This window comes from Galeopterus variegatus, unplaced genomic scaffold, assembly GCF_000696425.1.
Source record: "Galeopterus variegatus unplaced genomic scaffold, G_variegatus-3.0.2 Scaffold5081, whole genome shotgun sequence".
Taxonomy (NCBI): domain Eukaryota; kingdom Metazoa; phylum Chordata; class Mammalia; order Dermoptera; family Cynocephalidae; genus Galeopterus; species Galeopterus variegatus.
In genome coordinates, this window is record NW_007731192.1 from 41,605 (window position 1) to 68,767 (window position 27,163).

General features: G+C 34.4%; 1 protein-coding gene across 1 annotated transcript in view; it reads right to left on the reverse strand.

The window, feature by feature from the left end:
- Window positions 1–1,536: 1,536 nt before the first annotated feature.
- CAND1 (cullin-associated and neddylation-dissociated 1) overlaps window positions 1,537–27,163 on the reverse strand; it is a 44,216-nt gene continuing 18,589 nt past the window's right edge. The window contains exons 3-15 of the mRNA XM_008588877.1: window positions 25,982–26,136; window positions 24,124–24,247; window positions 22,234–22,490; window positions 22,046–22,151; window positions 20,613–20,758; window positions 15,403–15,695; window positions 13,529–13,670; window positions 11,679–13,172; window positions 10,808–10,903; window positions 7,568–7,737; window positions 7,321–7,485; window positions 5,773–5,880; window positions 1,537–4,754 (exon numbers count right to left, since the gene is read on the reverse strand). Coding sequence (XP_008587099.1) covers window positions 4,530–4,754; window positions 5,773–5,880; window positions 7,321–7,485; window positions 7,568–7,737; window positions 10,808–10,903; window positions 11,679–13,172; window positions 13,529–13,670; window positions 15,403–15,695; window positions 20,613–20,758; window positions 22,046–22,151; window positions 22,234–22,490; window positions 24,124–24,247; window positions 25,982–26,136 — 3,481 coding nt within the window. The 3' untranslated portion in view covers window positions 1,537–4,529. The remainder of the gene's footprint in view (window positions 4,755–5,772; window positions 5,881–7,320; window positions 7,486–7,567; window positions 7,738–10,807; window positions 10,904–11,678; window positions 13,173–13,528; window positions 13,671–15,402; window positions 15,696–20,612; window positions 20,759–22,045; window positions 22,152–22,233; window positions 22,491–24,123; window positions 24,248–25,981; window positions 26,137–27,163) is intronic.

The window sequence follows — 27,163 nt, forward strand, 5'->3', positions numbered from 1 at the left end:
GGGGGGGGGGGGGGGGGGGGTACTGCTAGCATCTAGTGGATAGAAGCCAGGGGTGTTGGTGATATCTCATAATGCATATGACAGCCCCCCATGACAAAAAAAATTATCTGGTTCAAAATGGCAACAGTGCCAAAGTCTAAAATCCTGATCTAAAATAATGAACATGAATTTTCCTACTAAGTATAAACTCTGGAGGAAAACATGGATTTTATTTCTAGAATAAGGAATCAGGAATTTATTTCCAGACCTCTTAGGAAAGTCTAACTTAGTTCACGTATGATAGTGACTGCAAGCAAATACACATTTGTGCTTCTTTTGAAAACATTACACTAGGATTACAGAAAGCTAGCATGACATTTAGCTGCACTTATCTAAATAAACAGTCGGGTTTTTATCAAGTCTAAAAGCGAAATATCTAAAACAAGTAAAATAGCTTTTCAGAGTTAATAGTATTATTACAGACTATTAAAACATGGGACTATCATGGTGTCCTACAATTAACCAGTTTTGAAGTACAATTCTTCATAGACTTTTGTGAGAGCATTATAGAGTAAAATCACTCAGTGTGAACCAACTAGTTAGTTAGTGACAATGGCTAAACACCCTAATTCCAATACTCCCTAATCTGGAAATATTTCATTTCAGATAATATAAACTTTTTATCTTCTAGGACCTCAGCAAAGCAATTAAACTTGCCAAAATCATCATTGATATCTGAGATTAGAATTAAAAGGTATGAAGAGGCTAGGGTATTAAGACTTCAAAAACAGAAATAGGTGTTTCTTTCTACTAAAAATCATTCTGATACCTGACACACTGACATTACAGGATCCAACAAAATAAAATTATATGCATTATCCCCTTGGTAGTTTTAATTAAAGTTTTGTTTAATGTCCTATGAAAAGCAAATCCCATTTTGGATTCAGAGCTAACATTTCTAAGTTAAACAGAGCAGAAACATGTTGCTAAAAGATCTTGCCTTAAACTACAGCACAGGTGTTCACAAAATCCTTTCTACTATTGATAAGAAAACCAGCAATTTACTGTATTGGGAAGGGAAAATATGATTTCATTCTGCATTTTTCATAAGAAAACAGCCGTATCTGGCAAGCTTTTGGTAGCTTGTAGTCACGTACTTTGTGTTCCATTTTTACAACCAAAAGTATCAAAAAGGGGCTGGCTGAGTTAGCTCAGTTGGTTAGAGCGTGGTGTTGATAACACCAAAGTCAAGGATTTGGATCCCTGCTCCAGCCAGCAGCCAAAAAAAAAGTATCAAAGGAATTTTATTTAACTAGAAAAATCTGTTAAAACCAGAATATCTTTTTTCCAAACAGTAAACGAACTGTTACTATATTGTCAATTTTCCATTCCACAGAAGATTAAACAAGACTTCAAAAATATATATGAATCTGGGGTGGCAGTGGTTTGAAAATTAGTATTCAATTTAAAATAGAGATAGAATCCAAAATTTACTTGCTGAAATTTTTAAGCTCTTTAATATAAAAACATTTACTAAATATATCAAGAGACTGGCAGTTAATTTTAACAGTTTAGATCTTTAGTAAAATTCAATGTGGGAAGGAAATGTTACTTCAATTACAAAGTATTACTACTGTATATATGAGTACTTTGTCATGTGACTAAATACAGCTTACACAGCTTATTAACAAGTGGATTTTTCAATGGCTGAGGATTTTGTACACTTCATCATTTTGAACTTTAATCATGACTATATAACATATTCATGTCTGAGACTAAACTTGATATAGAGATATCAGAACACCCCCTTGAAGTGGTTAATTAGATATGTCTCTATTTTATTTCTTCACTTTACCCAAGAAAAGTATAAAGAAAAACTAGTTTGGTTGTTTAATGATGGTTATGCAAAAATTATGTAAATACTCAAACACTTGATGAGGTCATCATACTACAACCTTTTAATAATTCTAATTCCTAATGATTAAGCAGCTTTTAACTATCATTAATAAGATACACGATCATCATTTAAAAAATTTCATTGTGATACTAACTTTAAAAATAGCTTTTTAGCTTAGTCCCTGCCATACCAAATTTCCTTTCTGCTAGCCAAGTTTCATAAAATAATCTAATCTCAAAACTCAATCCCATATTGAGCTTTCTTTTAAAAGAAATCACGTAGATCTAAACTAATTTAAATGTCCTCATGAAAATCAGCAAATAGCTTACCTTTGCACTATTAAGTTTTAGATCTCCTGAGTAACACACATGTGGAGAATGGCTAAGCAAATTTCCAAGTATTACCAGTAAGCAGCATGAGTGGTAGACCACGTCTGGACTCCATACCTTGCCACTTCCATTCCAGTATCTGGATCACATCACCACTTGAGGTATGGAGTTAATCAGTATGACTCAACATTTAATTTCTCAGCATTATTCTGTTACTAATTTTGTTGTGTGCATGTATATTATAGGTATATAAATACTAAAACCATAAAAGAGCAGTATCTATTTCTTTAGTACTAAAAGAATTTCAGCTATGTTAGAAAAATGAGCTGGCTTACAAGACTCAAAAAAAAAAAAGAAACCAAAACATGCATCTTGGAAGTTGAAAACAAACTAAAAATATCCAATATAAGAAAAGTATTTGGATTTAACTTTAGGCAATTAACTAAGACATTCACACAACATATGCATGTCAGTCTCCTATTCAGTCCTAGAGCCTGAAGATTGTAATTTATTGTGAAACCATGTAACCAAATACTTAAATATATCCACAACATCTATACCACAGTAATGCATAGTACATAATATACTAACATCTCAAAATAAATTTCTTTTACAGTTTTATGCAAATTATGGTATAAGATTATCACCTGCCACAATGTGAGATGGCGCCTACTTTATGTAATGTTCCATATCAATGTACTAGTCAAAATCCTTACTAATAGCAATGTCCTCTGCATTATCATCTGAACAACCAAAATCAAGCTGTTAATTTAATAACCACAGTATGTTATCAATTAAAATCACTGCATATTTGGATGCTGAAGCAGGTAATACAGCAGGAAAGGTATTTCTAATTCACAGTTTTAAAAATAAAGGGTGCAGTTTTCAAATATCTGATTGCTTAAAATGTGGTCACTCGATTTAACAACTGCCTCTTTCAATACATGTAAACTACGTTTGCACAGCATTAGGAGATGTCTTTTATTTCAGAAGTTAATTCTTACTATTACAAGAGCACCACAAATTTGAAGGAAGAGGCTACAGTGTGAAATGAGCTTACTGGAGGATATGTTAAATAAAATTTAAACTACAATATAAGGTACTTCAAAAGCTTTGTTCCCCCAGCACAGATCCCTTAATCAGGAAAAGTAGTTAACACTTACCAAATACAATAGGAAAATTAACTTTACGAGAAATGAGGAAAAATCTAACTCAACTAAAAGAAAATACTATTATAAGCTAACAAACCTGTGATAGCCGGCTTCAGAATTTTCCTAAAAATAAAATTTAAAAAAATAAAATAAAATAAAATACACAGTATTTGTATCCTCTGATAAGGAATGCAGACATCCGAAGGGAATGAAAGAAAAATCTGGCTTTAAGAACTTCTAGGTGGAAATACATGTACACAAATGGGTAACTGAGAAAAACTGAGTACTTAAATATTCAAATTTTAAATATGTAAGAAATGTATAATAGAAAAAAGTGGCAAATTGTTACTGTGACTTGATTTGCTGAAAATATCTGCAAATTCACACTGGCATTAAGAAAACCAATGTTTCAAAATTCACTCCTCTCTCTCACTCTCCAGATATGTGTTTTCTGTGCAAAAATAAATATCTGAAAATTGCACTAATAATACTTACTTTAACTTTTGTTTTATGAATAATCTGCACATGCTGTTTTACCGACAATACATATTTGTAAACTTGCTCATGCAAAATTAGTGTGTGCAACAGGAATATTGATAATCCCCATAATTAAAAAATGATACCTTATTATCTTTTAAACTGCCAAACCCTATGAAATGTAACAAATCTTATATGGATGTTCTTGTATGCCAGCTAGAAATCAATTTACATTGTTGAAACAAAAAGTTATACAAGAAAAAGAAACATGGTTTTTGTATTGCAGAATTTTTGATTTTTAAATGAGAAAATTTATAAAAGAAAGAAATTCATGGTCACAAAATTTTAACATTTTAATCCTAAACATTACAGGGTAAATAGATACTGGACCGACCCTATATCTCCATATACCACAAATCCTAACTTTTACTTTCCATTTTAAATGTTGCTCTAACCACTAGAACATTAGTGGTTTTACAACCTCTGAATTATGGAAATACATATTTCTCAAATAAATGCTACAAAAACAATGGAAGAAGCCAAACTGTCTCCATCAAGGAAAAAAAAAAAAAAAAAAAAAAGTGGAACATTTTGAAGTGAACATTTTAGACACTTCTCTTTCCATGTCTTATGATTAACCTGTCAATTCAGTGCATCATATGGTCAAATGTAATGGTCCCCATGTTGAACAAACATCTAACTAGTGTCCATTGATTCCAAGTTAGAGGATGATGAATCTTTTTGGATACTTTCAAAGATGGCTGCCAGCTCAGGGTTAGAACTGATCTGTGACTGGAATTCACTCATCAGAGGACTCTTCTCTGCTTCTGGAATGGTTAGCAGTGCTGCTACTGCTCTCATGGCAGATCGCTTTAATTCATCTTGTTTTTCAAATTCCTGCTTTACTGAGTTTGCCTTTACCTGTAACATGGAATAAATTTAGATTACATGCAATAAAGACAGCTCTTACATGAAGAAAAGTTAAACATAGAGAAAAGTGTGGTAAATAAAGCAAAAGCTACTCTTTTGTAAGTCCAAAAGGCACATTATATTCTAAGCATAGCTGTTTTTAAACTTCTTTTTTAAGCAGTAGCTATCTCCTTTTATTTTATGGGAATATTTTACACAAAGCCCTGTTATAAAAAGCAAATCCAGACCCACATGGTTGAAAACTGAGTGGGACCCAGTCAAGTGCTACTTTGGCCCTCACCAAGAAACTAATCCTCTAGCTACACTGTTCATTTACTGTTCTTCAAACACATCATATAATGACATCTCCATGACTTTATTCATTTAATTACTTTGATATGAAAAGTCTTGTTTCATCTTCTTGATCTAAAAAAAAAAATCCTAATTTTTCAAGGTTCATTTCAAATGTCATCACCCTCATACAAAGCCTTCTATGACTCACTACCACTGCCGCCACCCTCCCCCCCGCCACTCCCAACCAGAATTAAACACTCCCTCTTTTGTGGAAATATCACTTTTATCCCATACCAGTGCTTTAAAATATATAGTTGTGCACCACTTAATGACAGGGATACATTCTAAAAAATGTGTCATTAGGTGATGTCGTCATTCTGTAAACACCATATACTGTACACAAACTTAGATATTATAGCCTACTACACACCTAGGCTGTATGGTACAGCCGATTGTTCCAATCACCACTGTATATGCAGTAAATCATGACCGAAATGTTATGCAGCACATGACTGTATACCATACTGTTATAGCAATGAACAAAAACTTTAAGCAATAACATTTAACAGTGCTAAGCTTTATAAAATATCCATATTCAGAAGGTTAGCTTTTTAAGCCAACTGCTACATATGGTGCTAGCATTATTAAATTTGGAAAACTAGAGAAAGGAATCAGCTAGGAATCCTGAATACTCGTACACCAAGTCTGGCCTAAATTGATGACTATTAATGACTACCTTAGTTGTACATGTGGCACGCAACGGCTCAACAAGTCGGTCCAGCCTCTGCAGTACTGCACTTGGACAGAGGGTAGAGAGTCTCACCAACATTAAAAATGTCAGCATCTATTAGGAATAAAAAAGAAAAGAAAAAGAAAATTGGCATTATTTTCTATAAAAACAATTGTAAATCCTGACAAACCTTTCAAAAGGAAAATGACTAGCATGCAAAATAAAGCTTTATTTTAATGTAATCTGCCATTCAGAATCACATAGATTTGTCTCAAACCTTGTCTAAGTGATAGAAAGACCTCAACTATAATGCAGTCCTACAATATAAAACTAGAAAAATGATTTTCAATCTTAGCTGCACATTAGAAACACCTGGGTTTAGAAACAAACCCATTCCTCTGCCCCATCCCCAGAGAGTTTTACTTAACCTGTCAAGTTAGGGCCATAGATTGAGTATTTTTTAAAAAGCTCATGTGTACCAGAACTGAAATTATTGAACTAGAAAATTATTGAACTGTAAGGAAAGCTTTATAATAAATTTCCACAATCTTAGTAGACTTTTCTTTTTTAAAAAATGACTGGTTGTTCAGATTAAACCATATAAAACCTGACAAAACATAATACTTTTCTCTTGGACTATAAACTCACATAATTAAAAAGGCAAATTCTGTTACTTTTGTGGGGGCTCTCTTCATTTAATTCTGGGAGAAATCAGGTCACTTCCACATACAGAAACATAAGAGTTGGAGTTCTTATGATATGGCTGAATTACTACTCAGCTACTACTTTTGCCCTGCTTGTCCAAAGGCCGTAAGTGGAAGACACAAATTTTTTATTTTTCAAATCCCCCTTTTACTGTTCACATTTAAAATGAAGATGAGCAAACAGAAAAGCAAAGAACAGTTATAAGCAAAATTCATGCTCTAAATCTAAGAAGCAGTATTTCTCTTCGGTTGCTGCTATACAGATTGCTTCGTGTATCTAAACAGTTCTTCCATGTTGTCCTCCAACAAAAAATTTTTTTTTCTGCCCTCCAACACAATTCTTGATATTAAATGCAGTATTACATTTAAAAAAAAAATACTCCATTCAGGTAAATATTTATCATTCAGATCAGCCCCAAAGATAGCCCAAGAAAATGAATCAAGAATGCTGGTAAACTAAAAAAACCCTCCATGGGTAGCAACTACAGTCCAATATTAAAACAGGCTGAAAAGGTCACATATTTATATTTTGAACAGCAAAATCTAGCTAGACTCATATTTTGAGGGAAAGATCTAGGAACTATTCACTAAGCAAGTCAGCACAGAGCATTTCTTAAGAATTTGGCATCCACTTCCATTCTCCTCCAACAAAAATAGTTCTGGATTTTTCCCATATGTCAACTGATGTTACATTGCCTCTCCAATTTTGCATATTACACTTTATAATACAAATCCTGACAGACAACCCAATTTCTCTCACTCACACTCATGAGTAAATTACAGAAGCAAAAGTTGTTATAGTATAGCAAAGGATTCTAAAACTTTCTACAAACAGGCACAAATATCTTACCTTAATATCATAATGGTCCTTCAAACCATCTTCAACATGATTAAGAAATTCAAAGATATCTAGTCTATCAAGACAACTGTCTAGTAGTGTATACATACACTCAAAAGCCGCCTTTCTAATATCCAGACCGTCATCAACTGTATGTTTAAATGGACCCATTTCCACCTGTTAAGCAAAAAAGAATGTGTGAATATACCACATTTAAAAGTAAAAGACAAGCTTAAACAGTGTAATCTAACTAACTTACCTCTCTTATAAGCTCCTTTCTAACTTTTGTTTCATTGTAAAGATGTGGAAGAACAGTGTCCAAAAGATCCCTTATTAATGACGGCTTGTTATGTGCTGCCGAATTGAATGTGACCAAGGCTACTCTTCTTACATTCAAATCTGGGTCTTCCAAAGTTTTTAGGAAATCACCTGAAATTTTTTTTTAAAAAGCAACATACTGTTATGGTAAGCTTAAAATACAATATACATTATATGTTTTCTAAATTGATGTAGTTTATTTTTGTTGCTGTCGTTATTTCTTCAATGAAGGTCATGGAAGAAACTGATGAAATACTAAGTGAACCATAAAGTTTCTTTTGGTGGAAGGAAAACTAACATTTCTGAAGCTAGATTTTCAAGTGATAACCCACTCTCTCAGCCTGTAATACAGAGGAGTATGGACGGAGAGTCCATAAAGTTCCTGAATACTACTTTTATAGATACTTTATAAAGAGGTGGGATGCAAAGAGAAGTGATGGAGCCAGCAGCCAAAAAGACTAATAATCTGCATGATTCTCCTTGGAGTTCACTAAAAGCAACAACAAAACAAGTTTTCAAACTAAGTTCAAAATAAGATGAACAAGATGAGGGCAGACCCATTGCTTAATAAAGAGATACTTTTGACAGGTATACAGTTCATCAAATTATGAAGAGAAATGTGCCACCAAAAGCCCTGTTTTATTTCTAGCTTCAACAAGAAATACACGGATTCATAAGAGGATAAGGATAAAAAGGAGAAAACAAAAACTTAACATAGGACAAAAACCAAAGAAGGCATCTAGCTACTTTAAAAATAGATTTAAGTCTGCTTGTTCTTGCAAATATGGAGACGAAATCATAATGCAAAGACCTCTGGAGTCGCAAAGACCATTTCACACGTTAAATTTATGGACTTTGGACAAGCTTAAGGCAAGAGCTTTAGTTTTCCAGTCAATAAAATGACTATAAACCTTGTAAGGCTACTTGTGAGGTACTGAATAGGAAGCTGACAAAGTCCTTGCTATTCTAGGGAACAGGCCAGCAAGGCTGGCTTCCCGTTTTGCCTGTTTCCCCCTTCTCCCTCCCCTTGAGGTCTGACCTTTGATTGAATCCAGAACCCTGAGAGCTTTGTAAATGAGGAACTTATACTCTTGCTCTGTAAATGAGGAACTTTTGCTCTTATTTTGTTGATAAGTAGTTAGCCATGAACCTTCAAGCACCATGGCAGCTGAAAATGTTCTATAAATAGCTTTGTACCAGACATAACTGATTTAATCAGTACAATTTGTTATTTTCATTGGCTTATAAAAAGGAACCTAAAATAAACTAGGATGCCTTACAGGTCATCAGCCTGTAAGGTCCTCCTGATCCCATAAGCGTATCTCTTCATTCCCTACCATCTCCCCTCAGGTACTGGTTGATAACAGCTACTGAGCAGAATAAACAGCATGTATATTGTTGAGCATGGTGGTTGCTATACACCAGGTATTCACATGTAGCTATCATTCATCATCATATGATCTCAAATCTACCATCAGCAATCTTTTAGAACACACAGGGAAATGAAGGAGGTAACAGAAGACTTAAATGTCAATTTAAAAAAACAGTAATTTGAAAAAGTGGCAGAAAAGAGAGATTTTGGACACTAGTCTGGTAAACTCAATGTAGTCACCCAGGAACTTCCAGCACTAATTAAAAAAAAAAAAAAAAAGTAGTTTAGGAAATAGCATGGTTTCAAAAAACAATTTAAATGTATCAGATTAATCCTCCCCACCTCTTTGCATAAAACTGCTAAACTGGTAGATTAGAAGAGTAATTAGAACACAGTATGTATCTTCTTTCAGTTAAAACCTCTAAAATATTGCTATTATTATGGACAAAATGGTGTCATGAACTAAGATCAGTGGTCCCCAATTCTTTGCCTAGGAGTTTCCATTTTTAAAAAGCTTCCTAGGTGCTCAAACAATCACAAATATTGAATTAGGTCATGAGATTCAATTAGAATGATGGCCACCTGACTGAATAACTATAGCAACAATGCACACTTGTTGACTACTGTCAACCTGGAAAGGTATCTCTAGAGATGTGGCATAGGCCTCTTCCTCTGTCCTATCTTGCACAATAACAAACTACGCATAAATATATCAAAGCAAAAAATGGGTGGGGGAAATGGAGGCAAGATCTCCTCATACAGACTTTACTTAAGTTATTTCTAGGTCTTTGCAATATCATCCATTTGTGCCTGTTTCCCTCCTACTCTGAATTGGCAATCCCTTTTTACAGATCAAATTTTAAACTGTGTTTTTTCCCTTTTGGGCATACTGCAGAATGGCATGAAGCTACAAAGCTTCTTTGTCATATTCCTCCATCTTCCCTGCTATCATCCATTTGTGCCTGTTTCCCTCCTACTCTGAATTGGCAATCCCTTTTTACAGATCAAATTTTAAACTGTGTTTTTTCCCTTTTGAGCATACTGCAGAATGGCATGAAGCTACAAAGCTTCTTTGTCATATTCCTCCATCTTCCCTGCTTGTATCTCCAGTTCTCCTGTCCTCAACAAAGCAACAAACTGGGTTTTTGGCTACTACCAACTGTAGGAAAACCAATGATGAAAATAATAAAATTCAGGGAAGTTATAAAATCACAAATAATCCCCAAAGTTAATTCTTGTCTTCAAAGAAATAGAGATAGCCTTAGTTTTTCTTGGGTATCTCCTCTTAGTTCTTCTGGGAATTAGAAGAACTTTACTCAACTTTATTTTTTTATTCTTGGGTTGTTTCCACCTTACATATGGAAGTCTCCACAGACTTCCTCGGAAGTTGGAGGGTTACAAGCAATAATCAAAATCTGGGGCCTTCATAGCTTAACTGAGATTCATTTATGAGGAAATTTCTGATTGTTCACATAGATCTATATCTTTTTGCTGTACCCATTAGTTATCTTAGGTTGTCCCCAAAATATGATTATTAAATATGTAGTTGACTCTAAAGACATGCTGGTGTATTTCCTAGTTTCAGTTACTTGCAAAATCATCTCATAACCATTTCAAACTAAAGGATGACAATGTAAGCAAATGTAATTAGCCAGAGTTACAAGATCATATATTATCAATTGTTTTTTCAATGGAACAATCATGAGCATGTTAATTTCTCAGTGATATTTTTAGTCACTGAAATTAAGAGTTCCTTGACAATAACTCATCTTCCCCAAAAATAGTTAGTTTATCTTTGTTTCTAATTACCTATGCAGTTCTTTAATAGCGGATCGATAGGCTGTGGATGATCAGAAATAGTAAACTTCACAGCTGTAACCACTGAGCTCCTGGCATATGATGAACCTAATTAAAAATAAAGTGCAAGTCTATTGGTATGTAGTACACTAAAATCCATCATTTTCAAACCACTTCAAATAACACCAGTATCTTCAATTCCTTGAAATTCTCTTTGGCCAACGATACTTCTTATTGCTCCTTTAGTATCCTGAAAGCAAAGTTTACTCACCTTATGAAATATAATCCCATAAGATTTCAAATGAAGCAATTTCTTCTGGAAAGGAGGGGATCTGGGAGAACAACAGTAGAAGATCTAGCCTTCACAAAAGGGAACTGGTTAAATTCATAAACAGCTTATAAAATCTTCAAATTTTTTATTAAAGAAAGCAATTTCTAAGAATGAATGGTTATTACTACCTTCTACTTGCTCTAATGGGGTTGACACTGATATATCTGAAAACTATAAGATATTTCATTTGAACTAAGTACTTTCACCAATTTTAGTATTAAAATTAGTACTAGCGAGCTCTTCAGATTATATTAATTCAAAAGACATCTGTCTTTCCCACATTCTAAGTCAATATGGTAACATTAAAATGTAGTCATAAGGAACTAGAACAGATTTATTTAGCCATTATCTAATTACACTCTATCCTTATAAACAAGAAAATGTCATTTCAATATGGCCCTATATTATAGCATAAGGCAGTACTTTTTCATCATATACTTACCTTTTACATGTAAGAAAATACAGACATGGTTTAACTTTCTCATCAGTCATCTCCCAAGGTAACCAATTGTCAATGATTGCTTTTTTAAATAAAAAAATCTAGATACCCACCTGATATCAAGTACCCCTTAAGCCGTGGAAGGAGAGTTTCTGGATCAATTAGAGTGAGTTTTCCCAGACATTCAGCAACAACATTTCTGGTTCCTTCCTCTGCACACTCACAGTGCTTTAATAACAAGGCCCAGATATTTTCAACATATGGTTTAAGGCCCACCACTGATGCAGAACTAATAATTTCCTTCAAGGAATGAAGCAGAAGATACTGCCTTTTGGGTTGACTAGTTATTTCTTGTAAGACAAATGGTAGATACTCAGGAAGGTTGCCCACACTAATGCTGCCTAATGCATAGGATGCAGCTGATTTGACTTCTTCACTAGGAGAAGAGAAAGCTTCTAATATTACAGATTTTAGTTCCAACTGCCCACTTAAGTCAATATGATGCCCAACTTCTCCAAGAGAAAGTAGAGCTAAGAGACGAATGGAATCTGTAGACCTTGAGTTCTTGACATCTTGAATAAACTGACCTACAACAGCTGGTCCCTCTTTAGGACATGCTCGAGTAAGGGCAGCTACGCATTTGGCAATGGAGTAATAAGACTGCTTATGAGTAAGAGCTGTGCTCTGAGAGTAAACTGGACCAGTCAGCATGCGCAACAAATCCATATATCCTAGATTATTTGTTCCAGTGACAACCAGAGCTTGGAAAAAGTCTAGCATGGCACTAAGAGCTCCTCCCTGCAATAATGGTGATCTCACAAGTCCAATAAGTTCATTGAGAATGGATCCACTTATCTTTGATAGGGAAGAGGGATATACTTTTGCCAGGGTAGTAAGAAAACTGATGGCCATCTGCGAAACATGCATATCACTTTCACTGATAAGAGGTGGGAGCTCATCTAGAACAGCATCAATCATGGCAGCTGTCAAGCTGTCACTATAGTTTTTAATTAGAATATCTAGGGCAGAAAGGGTACCCAGTTTCAAAGCTCTCTGGTTTTTCCTCAGAAATGAAGCAAGGATAGGAACCCCTTCTCCCAGGACAGGCCTCAAATCTATTTTCAAAGGTGACCCAGCAATCAGTGTCAATGCCTTCACTGTAGTTAACCGGGTAATTTCATTCTTTAGTCTCTCCAAGAAAATCTGAAGTGTATTAGGCAAGTCAGAACCCAAATTGTCTCCAAGGTTGCAAATAATTTGTCCCATACAGGAAATAGCCCTTTCCTTGACCTCCTGATCAATGTCAGCTGCTTTTAACCTCTTAATGGTACAAGTAAATAGATCTTTGATGTAAGGAGTTGCATCAAACGAGGAAGGCTGATCTAAAGGACGGATTACTTTGACAAGCTGCTGAGTAACAAGAAGTGCTTCAGATGTAATCTTGTAAAATGGGTCTCCAACACAAGCCACCACTGGAGAGACCAAAGCCTGAACATGAGGATGGAAGACTTGAGGAGAGTGGTTACAGAGGATTACATATAGACACGACAAAGCATCAATCTTCAAATTTGATGAACTTGATTTATCATTCAGTGAGAAGATGATTCCTAAAAAGCCAACAAAAAAATCCAATCATTTCTATGCAGTTTTAAGAAAGAAAAAATTAAAAATCAACCCCTAAAATACCACTGAAGTTCCCATTTCATCATATTATCTCTAAAGTAGTAGAAATTTCACAATCTATAATAAATATTAAAACCAAAAATTTTAAGGTAAGATTTTAAGCTTTTTACGTGCAATTTTCAAACAGGTGCTCAATATGGCTAGATAAAAAAGTTAGTCTTATGTGCAAATTAAGTTGTTACAAATTTCTCTATTGAAGGAAACCATTATTTAGGCTTATCTAAGTCTTAATAAAAAGTCTTTAGTAAGTCCCAAAAGAGATTAACTGTTTCTTTCATACCTGGTACAAGCACAGGAATGTGTTGTGTTAGAGCCCCAGGTAATACATTTACCAGTTCAGTTAACATGTTAAAACAACACTGCCGGGTCTTCACACTTTTTTCTTTCATCTGTTTGTGCAGAGCTTTAACAATGTTGGGAACCTGTAATTATCACATACTAATTAGCTGGTTCAACTGCTAGTACTTCTTCAGTACACTTAACATAAATTATGGGGAATGGGGAGAAAGGGAAGAATTTAACTTGTTTTGTTAAATTCTTAATTCTGCTATCTATTGCTATTGCTAATACTAACAAGATTATTACAGATACAAAGTTTGTCGCATGTGTTATATATGTTCTCTTGTAAATGTATTTGCTTGATACTGATAAAAAATTAGAGAAAAGCTATATTTAGATTTCTACAGGGCAACAAAATAATCTTTCTTGATTAATTTTTAATTATGGAAAGCATGCGACTAAAAACAAATTAACCAAATAATTTAAAATAACTTTCCACCAAACTTAGGAGCGTAATTTATAAATGGTATTTCGAACAAAAACAGTACATAAAAGCATCAAAAGAAACAAGACAAATTATGGAAAAGCAACACAGGTCCTTTTGTTGCTGTCAGTTTGCTGTTACAATGACATCAACCTCACTTCAAATGCAGGGGTATGATTCAAAGACATCTGCTCTAAACTTTCCAATGTTTTGTTAGTCAGTAAAACTTTATTTCTCTACTAACAAATCTTATGGATGCCGCTATAGACAGCTTCTAAAATCTCTGAACAGTAAGTGGAGATTAAAAACAAAAAAACCCCAACAACAAAACAACACAAACTCATACCATAATTAAACGGTGTAAAAACTAAAGACAAGAGATTACCTAACTAATTCCCCACGCATTATCAGAATTCCTGATGATTCTACTAAACAATACCTGACTTCTACACACATATTTATTGCTTATACCATTCATACACTTTATTCCATCTCCTTCTACAATTAATCTTCAGTGCTTACTTTTAATAAGTTCGACACAAAATATTTATTTTCACTACCTGAAAACAAGATAGATATGTGTATCTCCTCCCCGGATTTAATCACCTTCAACATCTGTTTTCTAATCTATAAAAATGAACATAGTTTTTATGTACCCCCCAGGGCACATAAAAGTAGGAATTACTTTTAAGACAGGAAAATGCCTGGCATGAACTACATATTCAATAAATGGGACCAATATAGCTCTAATGTTTAGGATCTTAGAAAAAAAATGTCATCAAGTGAAAAAATGTGTATTTTTATTAATAATAAGAGCTGGCAAATATCAAGCACTTACTATGTAGTAGGGACTACACTAAACGCTCTACATAAATCAGCTCATCTCTCACTACCCTGGGTAGGTATTCCTAAGTAAACCCTACTATAAGTAAGTAAAGTGAGGTTTAATAAAATGACTTGTCCAAGATCATGCTCTACATAAATCAGCTCATCTCTCACTACCCTGGGTAGGTATTTCTAAGTAAACCCTACTATAAGTAAGTAAAGTGAGGTTTAATAAAATGACTTGTCCAAGATCACACAGCTAAATTAATAGTGAAGTCTGTTATGTGAACACAAACAGTCTCACTCCACAGCTCTAAGACTTCTCCATTAATGTCAAAGATAAAATTACAGAATCTTTACTTTAATATTGTTTATCAAGTCAAATCAAGAATACTTCCACGATTTATAAATAACATAATACTAACATATATTAACTACTGTATGAACATACCCCATAACTTTCTGCTTCTCAGAAGACATCCTGGAACTCACTTTTCCACATAAAAATAACTCTAAAAACATCACATTCACTATCATGACTTTCTAAGCCATACTTATAAACCAACCTGACTCTGAAGCATTGTTAAAGGTGTTTCTCCTTGTTCCATTGCATCAGGGTCACACAGCCAACTTTGCACAGGACGAGTTTGCTTCAAAAGAGAAAGGTATGCATGAAAAACATCTGCCTTCACATTCTCTTCACGTTCTTTAAATCTGGATATCAGTGCAGGAGAGACGGTCTTGTAGAATTCTGGAAGCATCTCATGCCTTGTGCTAACCACAGCATCCAAGCACTTAGCAGCTGCACGTCTCACTTTCCAACTCATGTCATCATCATCACTGTATTCATCATCACTCCCTAAAGAGAAGTTTTAATGCAAACAGGCTATTAATGATAAGAGGACATTCATACAGGTGTTGATATTCAATGCTGTATCCCACAGATATGTACAATCAACTATGTTCCAATTAAAAATAAAAAACAAAATTTTTTTAAAATAGTGTATCATTTAATACAGGAAGTGAATTGATATTTTCAACCACAACAGTTAATCTAACTTTTCACTAACATATACAGCAACAGGTAAGTTTATAAAGATCTAAAACTTATACAGATGCAGAGCTTGTTACTTATATAAATCTGCAAATAAGTTAACCTCTAAAGAAAAATGATCACGATTGTGTTTTAATTTGATAAACATTTTCTCATTTATTGTGGGTAATAAACTGCTACTTATTTATAATCCTTTAAAAACATTAACACAAACTTCTTTAGAATATGAATATTTGTCAGCACCACGCCCAGCCAGTGAGCGAACCGGCCATCCCTATATGGGATCCGAACCCGGGGCCTTGGTGTTATCAGCACCGCACTCTCCCGAGTGAGCCACTGGGCCGGCCCTAGAATATGAATATTTGTAAAACCATAAATTTCCCAGACTTTGAAACAAAATTCAAATGACTCGACACTATAGAAAAATCAAACAATCAACTGGGGAGTTCAGAAGATAAAGCATGAAATGGATTTATAGATTACAGAATTAAAAGAGTGGTTACCAATACAAGGACATGCTGTAGAACTTATTTTCGGGGGAGGAAAATGAGTCCTAACTGTGGTGTTGTGACTACAGGGCTTTTCACTAAACTTGTCGATCTGCTATTAGGAACAAATATGCATATTCTCAACCTTTCACAATTTTGTCTTAATGTATTTTAATGAAACTATTCTCCTATTTTCTTAATTATAACAAATGCTGCTCACTTAAAATCAGAGCACTATCTTCTCCAAACTCCTAATGTTAAACCTTAAACATTCCAAGCATTAGCATTAAGAAGTACATCTCACTTATGTATACTTGACAGATATAATGTGTGTGTAAAATCTCTAAAAGTTATTTCCTTCTAACACCATCAGGCTAAATCAGTTGGGTAACACAAAGTCAGGAAGGTGGCAAAAATATTAGCAGTTCTTGTGACAGTCTAAAATTATCTTACAATAATTTCACTATCCTTAGATAAGACTTAGCCCTGAAATGATTCCTCAACAAAGGGAATTGGGAAGAGAGATGATATCTCTTTACTGGTTTTTATTCCAGTTAGCTTACTAACAGTCAACTGTAACTAGCTAGGCCTTGGAAGATTACAGGATACATAATAAAATTTTCCAATCTCCAAATGATTTACTTAATTTCATCATCCTTAGCACATTATAGGAAAATTCAACCAAATACTGCTGAACACAAAGCATTTCACTCATTCACCAATACCTGTTTAAATAAAAGTTAAAAGGTACTGCCAAAATAGACCATCCATTTAAAAAGCAAATAAATAGAAGTTTTTCCCATGTCAACATACTATGGGGACTGCATCCCAGAAACACAAAATTTATTGAACATAAGATCATAAAAAAAAATTAACAAATGTCCTAATCACTGAAATTATGTTGATTTTATGAATCACAATAACACCATGATGGAAAGACATGTATTAAGTATAATTCATATAACTAAGACAGCAGCTGAAGGACTTGCTTTTGTTATTGAGCACACTAAAAACCAACATCCAAAACCTGGAACATGCATTCCTGTTTCCTCCAAAGCATATTCATATTATAATACTAAGGTTTCCCTTCATTAATACAACATATTTATTGAGTGCCTACTGTGTGTCAAACACTGTCGTAGGCACTGGAATAAAGCAGTCAATCAAGAGACTAAAATGTCTAGCCTTCATGAAGCTTACATTCTAGTAGGTGGAAGATAATAAACTATGTCAGAAAGTGATTAAGTGTCATAATGAAAATAAAAATACTGAAAAGAGAGAGAGGGCATATGCCAAGTGCCTTGGGTTGAATCCCCCGCCCCCCCAAACTTAGTCCTGACTGTGACAGTGTAAAGAGGATGGGAAATCCTATTATCATAATTGAAAGGTGAGGCCTTGAAGAGGTGATTAGAATATAGGACCATGCCATAGTGAATGGATTAATAATGGTGGTTAAGGTCGTGGTTCTGAGGGCTTTTAAAGGACAGCATGTGAGAGTCTCTGCTGCGCCATTTTCTGCCATGTGAGACACCTGCATTGCTGTAAAGCCACCACCAAAGAATACCCTCACCAGATGTCTTCCCTGGACTTCCCAGCCTCAGAAACTATAAGCAATAAATTTTGTGTTCTTATAAATTACTCAGTGCCATGTATTTTCTTATAAGCAACAGAAGCAGACTAATATACCAAGTGAGGGGAAAGCTCTGAGGTAGGAGACCAGATGAGAAGTGTGAGCGAAAGGAATCAGGTATAACCCCAAGGTTTTTGGCCTGAGAAACAAAGAATGGAGGTGCCATTCTGAGATGAAAAAGGGTTAGGAAGAAACAAGTTAGATGGGGAATGTGGAAAGGGTAGAGAGAAGACATTTAGACATTCAAGCAGCAATATCAATTAAGCAGTTGCATATGAACTTGGATTCGCAGGAGAGATCTGGAATAAAGATAAGATCTGGGTTGTCAGAAAATTGATATTAAAGCCAGGAGACTAGATGAGATCAACAAGAAAATTAGAGTGTAACAGATAAGTCAAAGGATAAGTCCAAGGACTGAGTGCTGGAATACTCTAAGTTTATGATCAGGGAGATGAAGAAGAGCCAACATGGAAGACTGACGAGGAGGAATCACAATGACAGCATTAAAACCATGCAAGAAAGGATAAGTCCAAGGACTGAGTGCTGGAATACTCTAAGTTTATGATCAGGGAGATGAAGAGCCAACATGGAAGACTGACGAGGAGGAATCACAATGACAGCATTAAAACCATGCAAGTGTGGTACCCTGGTAACTAAATAAAGTGTTGCTAGAACTGAGTAATAGGCAGAACCAAACATTTGCAGCATGTGCAATCTTGTCCATCACTGGAGGAGTGGGTTTAAGACAGAAGGGAAAGAAAGGAATTGAATAGCATTCTTTTGAGGAGTTTTGTTACAGAGGAGAAAATTGGGCAGTAGCTGCTAAGAGTATATGGAGTTAAAAAGGTTTTTTGTAGTTGTTGTTTAAAGATGGGTAAAATTACAGACTTTATAGGAAACTAATTATATAAACTCCTTCAGAGAATCTAAACTAAAAAGTATAATAAAAAATAACAGGAAATCTACCAACCCATGTACTTAATAATTTACCCATTTAAATATCTCTTACAATTCTTCCAATACAAACAGAAAGAACTAAACATAAGCAACCCCTATATCCTTGAAGTGCTACTCCTTTCCAGAGTAAATATCATAAAGCAATGTGACTTCAATCAATCTTAGAAACCTCAGAAATGTTTAGGTTACTCATGAAAGTTAAATTGTGCCTCAAACAATAGTTAGGATTTTTCAAACACGTAACTATCTACAAACTAATATTCTTTCAGTATGACCACACTGCTCTGAATATGTATATCTACAGATTTAATTTTATTAAAAACGCTGACAAAAAAGCTTTGTAGAAAATCTAATACTAAAGAACAAAAATCATATATATAACTGCTAGTCAGGAGAAAATGACTAGTAATATTACTTTTTTTCTGTATATTTTAAAAAATTAAATTGGGACACAGTGAGCAATTTTTGTTATCCACTTTTTCACTCATCTTACTAACAGCATTATTAAATGCTTTTCTAGACATAATTGTGAATGTGTTGCATAGCAGCTCAATACACAGATGCCCCCTAATTTAGTCAATTTGCTATTATCGAATATTGAAGACATTTCCATTTTTACTTGTGATATTGTGAAATACATATTTGGTCTTAGTCCCCATCCCTTTCCTGACATAACTCCTAAAATCCTTAGAATCTCCAAAGTGCTATCTTTCTGCATGCTAATAAGTTGACTGAAGGCTGGTAGCCCCCAGGTAGCTTCAGGATGGGGGGCTGGTAACAGGAAAGACCAAGGTGAGACTAGAAGGTTGGGACATTTCAGCCCCACCTCACAACTACCAGGGAGGGGAAAGGGGCTAAAAGGTCAATGATTTAATCAATCATGCCTATGTAATGAAGCTTCCATAAAAACCTTAAAGGCCTGGGTTCGGAGAGCTTCCAGGTAGATGAACATGTGGAATTTGAAAGGTCAATGATTTAATCAATCATGCCTATGTAATGAAGCCTCCATAAAAACCTTAAAGGCCTGGGTTCGGAGAGCTTCCAGGTAGATGAACATGTGGAATTTCCTGGAGGGTGGTACACCTAGGGAGGGCATGGAAGCTCCACACCCCTTCCCCTATACCTCGCTCTATACATCTCTTCATCTCTATCTTTTGTAATACCCTTTATAATAAATGGGTAAACATAAGTGTTTCCCTGAGTTCTGTGAGCAAGTCAGCAAATCAATCAAAACCAAAGAGGGGGTTGTGGGAACCCCGATTTGTAGCTGGTTAGTCAGAAGTTCCAGGGGCCTGGACTTGTGACTGGCATCTGAAGTGGGGGCAGTTTGGCAACCAAGCCCTCAACTTGTGGGATCTAACACTATTTACAGGTAAACAGTATCAGAATTGAATTAGAAGATACCCAGCTGGTATCCACAGAACTGATTGCTTGCTTAGTGAGTGCGGAAAAATCCCCATACATCTGGTGTCAGAAGCATACTGCATGTAGTGGGAGAAACTGAATGTGTTTCTTCCCCACTCATCATTATTATAAATAAATAAATAAACAAATGGTACAATCTGCAGTAAGAATCATCTTCATCTGTAACATCAGTTCTTTTGCAAAAATTAAACAAATAGATTCCTTTTATCTGACTTGAAATACCTTGATCATCGTCATCACCACCGTCAGCATCCATAGCATTTTCATCTTCATCTTCATCATCGTAATTATAATTTGGATCATAGGTAAGATACTTAAGACATATATTTATAATGGTAGAAACATGAGGATATACTTCCTTAGGACATCTGAAGACAAAAACAGAAAGCTGCCTTGAATAACTGTACTTTTCTCCTTGATGCAATTATCTGCCACATTTTGCTTTATTACCAGCAATAACATAGCAAAAGTGATTCCCAACCTACTTAGCACCAGTGACCTTTGACCTTTCCCTCCCATGGACTTTGTGTTTTTAAAAATTTATCTTTCAAATTGTGCTTATTTAACCAACTTTGAGATGAAATTTTTTCCCCATATTTTAACTGTTAATGTGGGGTAGTATAAAGAGAAATCAGTACATACTCTATCTTCTCAACATATCATTAGAAGACCAAGTCTAGATGAACATGGTCTTCAGTGACTAGATTATATGTGAAAATGCCTGGGGTAGTATAAAGAGAAATCAGTACATACTCTATCTTCTCAACATGTCATTAGAAGACCAAGTCTAGATGAACATGGTCTTCAGTGACTAGATTATATGTGAAAATGCCAGTGCATATTCTTCTAGTCTTGGTCTTCTAGTTATTTTTGGAGAGGACAAAACATATAAATGCCCTCAGGGCCAGCAAATAAAGGATTTATTTATGTTTCTCAATTAAAGGGACAGAAATAAATCTCACAATTTCTGATTTTAAAAATTTGATACGATTTTAAAGACACTTCTCAAAACCATGAGTGGTAAGGGATAACTGCAGAAAACAACTAGTTAGGTCTCAGGACACTGTGCTACACTATACTAGCCAATGGCAAAAAATCTGTTTTTCTGCCATTCTAGTACATAGTACTAGTACATAGTATTGCCTTCTAGTACATAAATTCACAATTTTTGTTAAGCTTTTAAAAACTATTTTGGAACCAAGGTTTACAAATTTACAAAATGGATGTGACAGACTTGAAAATAACTATTGAAAAGACATAAAATTCCCTATATTTTTTCTGACCAGATAATTTACCCTGCTGCTCTCTCAGGATAGACATTATTATTACACTGTCATACTGGCATCTCTTCCCTTCTAAAGAGGCTAAAGTAAACCAAAAATAATTATAAATGCCTTTCCCAAGTTCTTTAAATAAAGTCCTAACAGAGAAAAGGAAACATTTTTCCAAATAAGTGTGATGACCACAATTTATAATAGTAAGATAACATTAGTTTCAAATATTGTATTGGTTATCAATTATTCTTTAATGAGAAATTAATTAAAATGCATCTGAAATCCAAAAAGCCATTTCTCCTCACATGCCTAATCTAAATGTTAATTATTATTCTATTTAGGAAAAACTTCTTTTAAAAAATAGAGACCTTAAAAACTTACCTTCTCACAAATGATTCGAAAGCTTGAATGCAGTACTCTCTTAACTCATCATCATCTACATTACAAAATTTTACCACCAAAGGAATTATCTTCTCAAGGTATTCACCTAAGAAAAGCATATTAGTTCTTAAAAACATGTTAATATTTTTTAATTAAAGAAAACTTTAAAACATTTTAAAATTTCTTACCTATTCTATGACCAGCTTGCCTACTAATAGCAGCAATACATTGTATGTAGGTTCTTGTTGTTGACATGGAATCATTTTTGGACAACTCTGACAAAAGATGTTCAATAAGATCTACAAAAACTATATTTCCACAGCTCATAACCAGATGGCCAAGAGCAATAATGGTTCTTTTCCTCACTGCAAGTCTAGGGCTGGTCAACTGGGGGAGTAGACAGGTCAGAATTGAAGGATGGAAATTAACAAGAAGTCCTCCTTGCCTTAAAATAAAAAAAGAAAACAAATGAATTCAAGATATCTGAGCACTACTAACATGTCTTGCCTCTGACCTCAATGTCAATATTCAGAGAATAAATAAAGTTGAGACTAGTCCAAATTCAGAATGAAAGGAAAACTGAAATTCACTATCTTTACCAATGCAACTGAAAACCTAAGCTAAGTGAATGCAGCTTTAAAATGTATATCCCCAAACTAACTGCTGGAATCTAGACCTATATCATCAATTATAAAATATTCAACCTACTGGTTTGGGAAAGCATCTTGCCCCCCCCCCCCAAAAAAATCCCACAATGATTTTGACATATTTTTCTTCTTTCTTTTATAAATTTTATAAATTTAAGATAAATTATTTTTTAAATCTCTAAATAATTTTCTCTATTGATTATAGCGTTTCAGGGGATTCAAAACACTCAAAACCTCAGCATCTCTCGACTCCCCCCTCTCCCTTACTGTCTTTCCTCTATAGATCTATATACTAAGTTTCATTGGTCCTCTTGGTCCAACATTTCTCTGCTCAATCATCTCACATGTACAGTTCAATGAGTAAATAACACTCAAACATCCATAACGTTCCAGGACAGTGCTAATAATCAAATCACACACAGGACAAAAAGTCTGGCTGAATTTTCACTGCTTATCAAATTAAGTATAAATTCCCCACCCACCTCAATATGACCCAATCTATCAAAATGATTTCATACTACTTTTCTATTTGTTCTATTTTCTGGAAAACTAGAATATAATGTTTCCCCAATCCAACACTACTTATGCTGATGTATCTACACCTGAGCACAGTCACCTATGAAAGTGCTATCCATTCTTCAAAACTCAATTCAAATACCTCTTTCCACAAAAAACTTGCTTGTATCCCTCCATTTTACCCCCGAAACACACTATGCTCCTAATTAGTCTTTAGTCCCATTCAACCTTATAGTTATTTGTGTTCTCATCTCGTATAGTAAAGTGTAAACTCTTTGTGTGCCAGGATGATAGCTCCTCACTTTATATACATACACACAGCCACATGAATGCACTTGACTAAGTTCAATTGAATTAGCTACAAATAATATCCACACAAATAACGATGACCTACAATAATTAAGAGAATTAGGGATTAAACTGAAATTGACAGGGTTGCTTAGGTCTGTTTATCTTCTGAAGTTTGACTTCCAAAGGAAAGTAGAAAAGCAACAAATGCATGAAAGCCAACTCTTTCCTCCCTAAAAACATGCAACATGCAATATGAACATGGTTGCTAAAGATTATCAGCAAAAAAAAAAAAAAAATTAACTCCCACTGACATATCTCTTTCTCTAAACAGATTACTGAACACAAAAATATAAGAGTAAAGCAAAACATAAACTGCTGAAAATTTTTAAATCATAAATTTTATTCATTACTTTTCAGAACTACAAAACACATTTGCTGTGCAATACTGCATAAGTATAATTAGCTTATTTCTCCTTTCATCCCCAACCACACACATTTATAAAACAGCCACAATTTAAACATGAATAATTTTGGACGAAGTTTTATTAAATATACCAGAAGGGGGTTTTAAGAAATGAACATAGTATTTGTATCGCCAATAATGCAAATAACAGGCCCATTTACCTGCTCAACATATCAGCCATAATATCCAAGGCTTCTAGCTGAACAGAAACATCTTCCTGCTTTGCTATTGCACTGGTAAGACGTCCAGTAATCTTTTTACATACATTCGCAGCTAATGCAGAGCCTGCATGAAGAAGAAACCAATAATAACTTCAAGGCAAGCATGTCAAATTCTACCTAACATTCATGGTAGCTCCCAAATATTCAACAACTCTAAACTTGAATGTGAGACTCAAGAGACCCAAGACAAAAAAATATCAATGTCAAAACAGGTTGCTTTTCAATAACTTAATACATAAACAAGAATTAGAGACAACTGCAAAAGGTGTATAGGACACAGGGAAAACGACATAGATTCAACAGATTCTACTGGATAAGTATTTCTATGCACCAGCATGAATGGTGGCTACAGGGCCAGCAGAAGCTGTAGTGCTTGCACCTCTAGATTGAAAAGCAGCAAGGAGTTTTCTCTATTCGATTCCTCCTTTCTAGTAACCTAGACTTTTAAACTTCAGTGAATTAAAAACATTCTGAGTTCCAGTGCTTAATAGTTTTTAAATAAAAATTAACAGATACCTATAACTTCTAATAGAAGTCCTTTCCAACTCAAAGATTCCATAGCTACATTATAAAGCAGAAATGTTGTTCCAAAGCTTGTAAATCAGGGTTATTACTATTTAAAGTAGGTGATGTTTCTGTCAACAAGTGAGGAAAAAAAAAACACGTAGCTGTGAAGGTAACAATCTGAATGGTTAAAAGAATTCTTGCTAGAACCAGAAATCAGCTAAATGCAAACCTGTTTCCATGAGGAAAAAAACTGAGGAATATCAGTATTGCTAATACAATGATAAATAACATACTTCAGAGCTGGGGAAATATTTTATTGAAGTAACTACTTAATAAGGTAAAGTAATATTGGTATGATACAGTGGAAAAAACATCAGTTTGGGATTAAAAGATAATGATTCAAATCTTCACCCAACCAGGTACTCAAAACTCTGAGTGAATTAACCTAATCTCTCTGAATTTCAGTTCCCACAACTACGAACTAGGAGGATATTAAGACCTCCCATGTAGCTGATGTTTAGAATAAGTGAAATAAAACACATGCAGCATTTACCATGATAACTAGCATACTGAATGATTAATAAGTATTTATGAAGTAAATGAGTGAAAGCAACATACCCAGACTACATGATTACCAATCTAAATCTTCCCATGAAACAGGGAGATGATAATGTCAGCCCATTTGCAGATAAGACAGTAACTTTTAGACCGCTAATTTTAGCAATAGCTTAGACATCAAGACCAATTCTAAGACTTACTATACCTAGACATTTCTGTCAGAGGCCAAAAACTAATTAATTGACAAATTCATTAATTATAATTTTAAATTTATAAATTACCAAATAGGTATAAAAAACTCAGCTTTAATTAAAGCTACCAGTAAACTGAACTATTTCACAGCTATGTATTAACTGTGTTAAATTTTACATAATAAATTGCGACGTAAAGCGAAATTAATAATGAAAATAAAAAACCAATCAGAACTCATGACTTGGTTATCTTTTCCTTCATTGCATTACTCTAGTCTGCAGTCATGGTACATACAATAACATAAATCTTGCTACAACATATAAAATTCTTCAGAACTGACATTCATATGAGATATTTAAACTCTTAAAGCTAAATTCATTTTTTAAAAAAATAAGGCCTCAGACTTATTGTTCAAAGGAATGCCTACAAAGATCTTTTAGGACAGACACCTCTCTGTCCCTGGACAGGAGGGAAAAAAAGATTGGGGAGAAATACCTCCATGTAAACAGAAAATGGGAAGAAAAAAGTGCTCTTGGCTTACCACTGGAAGCTGGAGGAAGTTCTCCAATTACTGTTTTAAGGCCAATACTTGAAATATCTCGAAGTTGTTCTTTATCAGAGAGCATGTTAGTGCAGAGGGTGTCTACAATTGTCTCTACTTGGTATTCTTTCACTTTACTCACTAACGGGCCAAGACTGTAACATAAAGAAGAAAAAAAAAATTTTTTTAATCTAGATAAACACAAAACTAGAAAAATACATAAGTAGAAACATTAACTTTTCTGCCTAGCAACTCTCAACATAAAATATACAGCATACCTATACCATAAATTTTATACAAGTAACGATATTAAAGAAATACTTTATTAATAAACTCCTTGCAGTTGGTTTCCAATTTTTCCAACTGATTTTTATCATATTATCATGAAACTGAAGAACTTTTCCATCTTCCATCCCAACCCTTCAAATAAAAAACTTTTTAATAATAAAAAGGCTAATCAGGAGTCTGCTCCTAACAAGATTTACCTACAATGGAAGTTCCATCCAATGTATCAGTGTGCCAATTTTGACCCCTTCTTTCTATTACCAAACTCTACCCCAGGAACTAAAAGAATTTCTAATGTCGCTGAGTTTCCTTTATTTATATTACAAAGTTCCTTTTACTTTCTTGTCTAAATTTTAAAAGCATAAAGTAAATACTTGGATACAAAAATCAAAACAAGCTAGGACTACTCTGTGCTCCCAAAGCACCTTAGCATATACCTTTCTTATTAGTATTTTATACTGTTGTTATAGGTTGGCATTACATCCACTGGTTGAACCACTCCTTGAGGATGGAGACAAGTCCTTTCTTTGTGTCCTTTCCGATAGACTTCAGCACACAGTAGTTAAGTTTGGCACATGAATATTCACTGAGAAGCCAGTGTATTCAAGACTATTGAATAACAAAGGAGGTATGGCCTCTATTTTCAAAAACTTACCATCTGGTTAGTGAGGTAAGGAAGACACATAACTATTTATGAAACAAAGACAAAGTCACTATTCTGCAGTTTCTTTCAAAAAAAACTTTTAAATTCAATGTTAGCATTTAAAGGGCAAGAGACTGCACCTTAACAGTCAGATTTTTTTTAGGTGCTGTGCTTTGATGAGATAGTTAGAAAGGAAAAGCACTTCATATAGAGACAAGCTCTTGTAAAGACCAGAAACCAGAATGAATGGAATG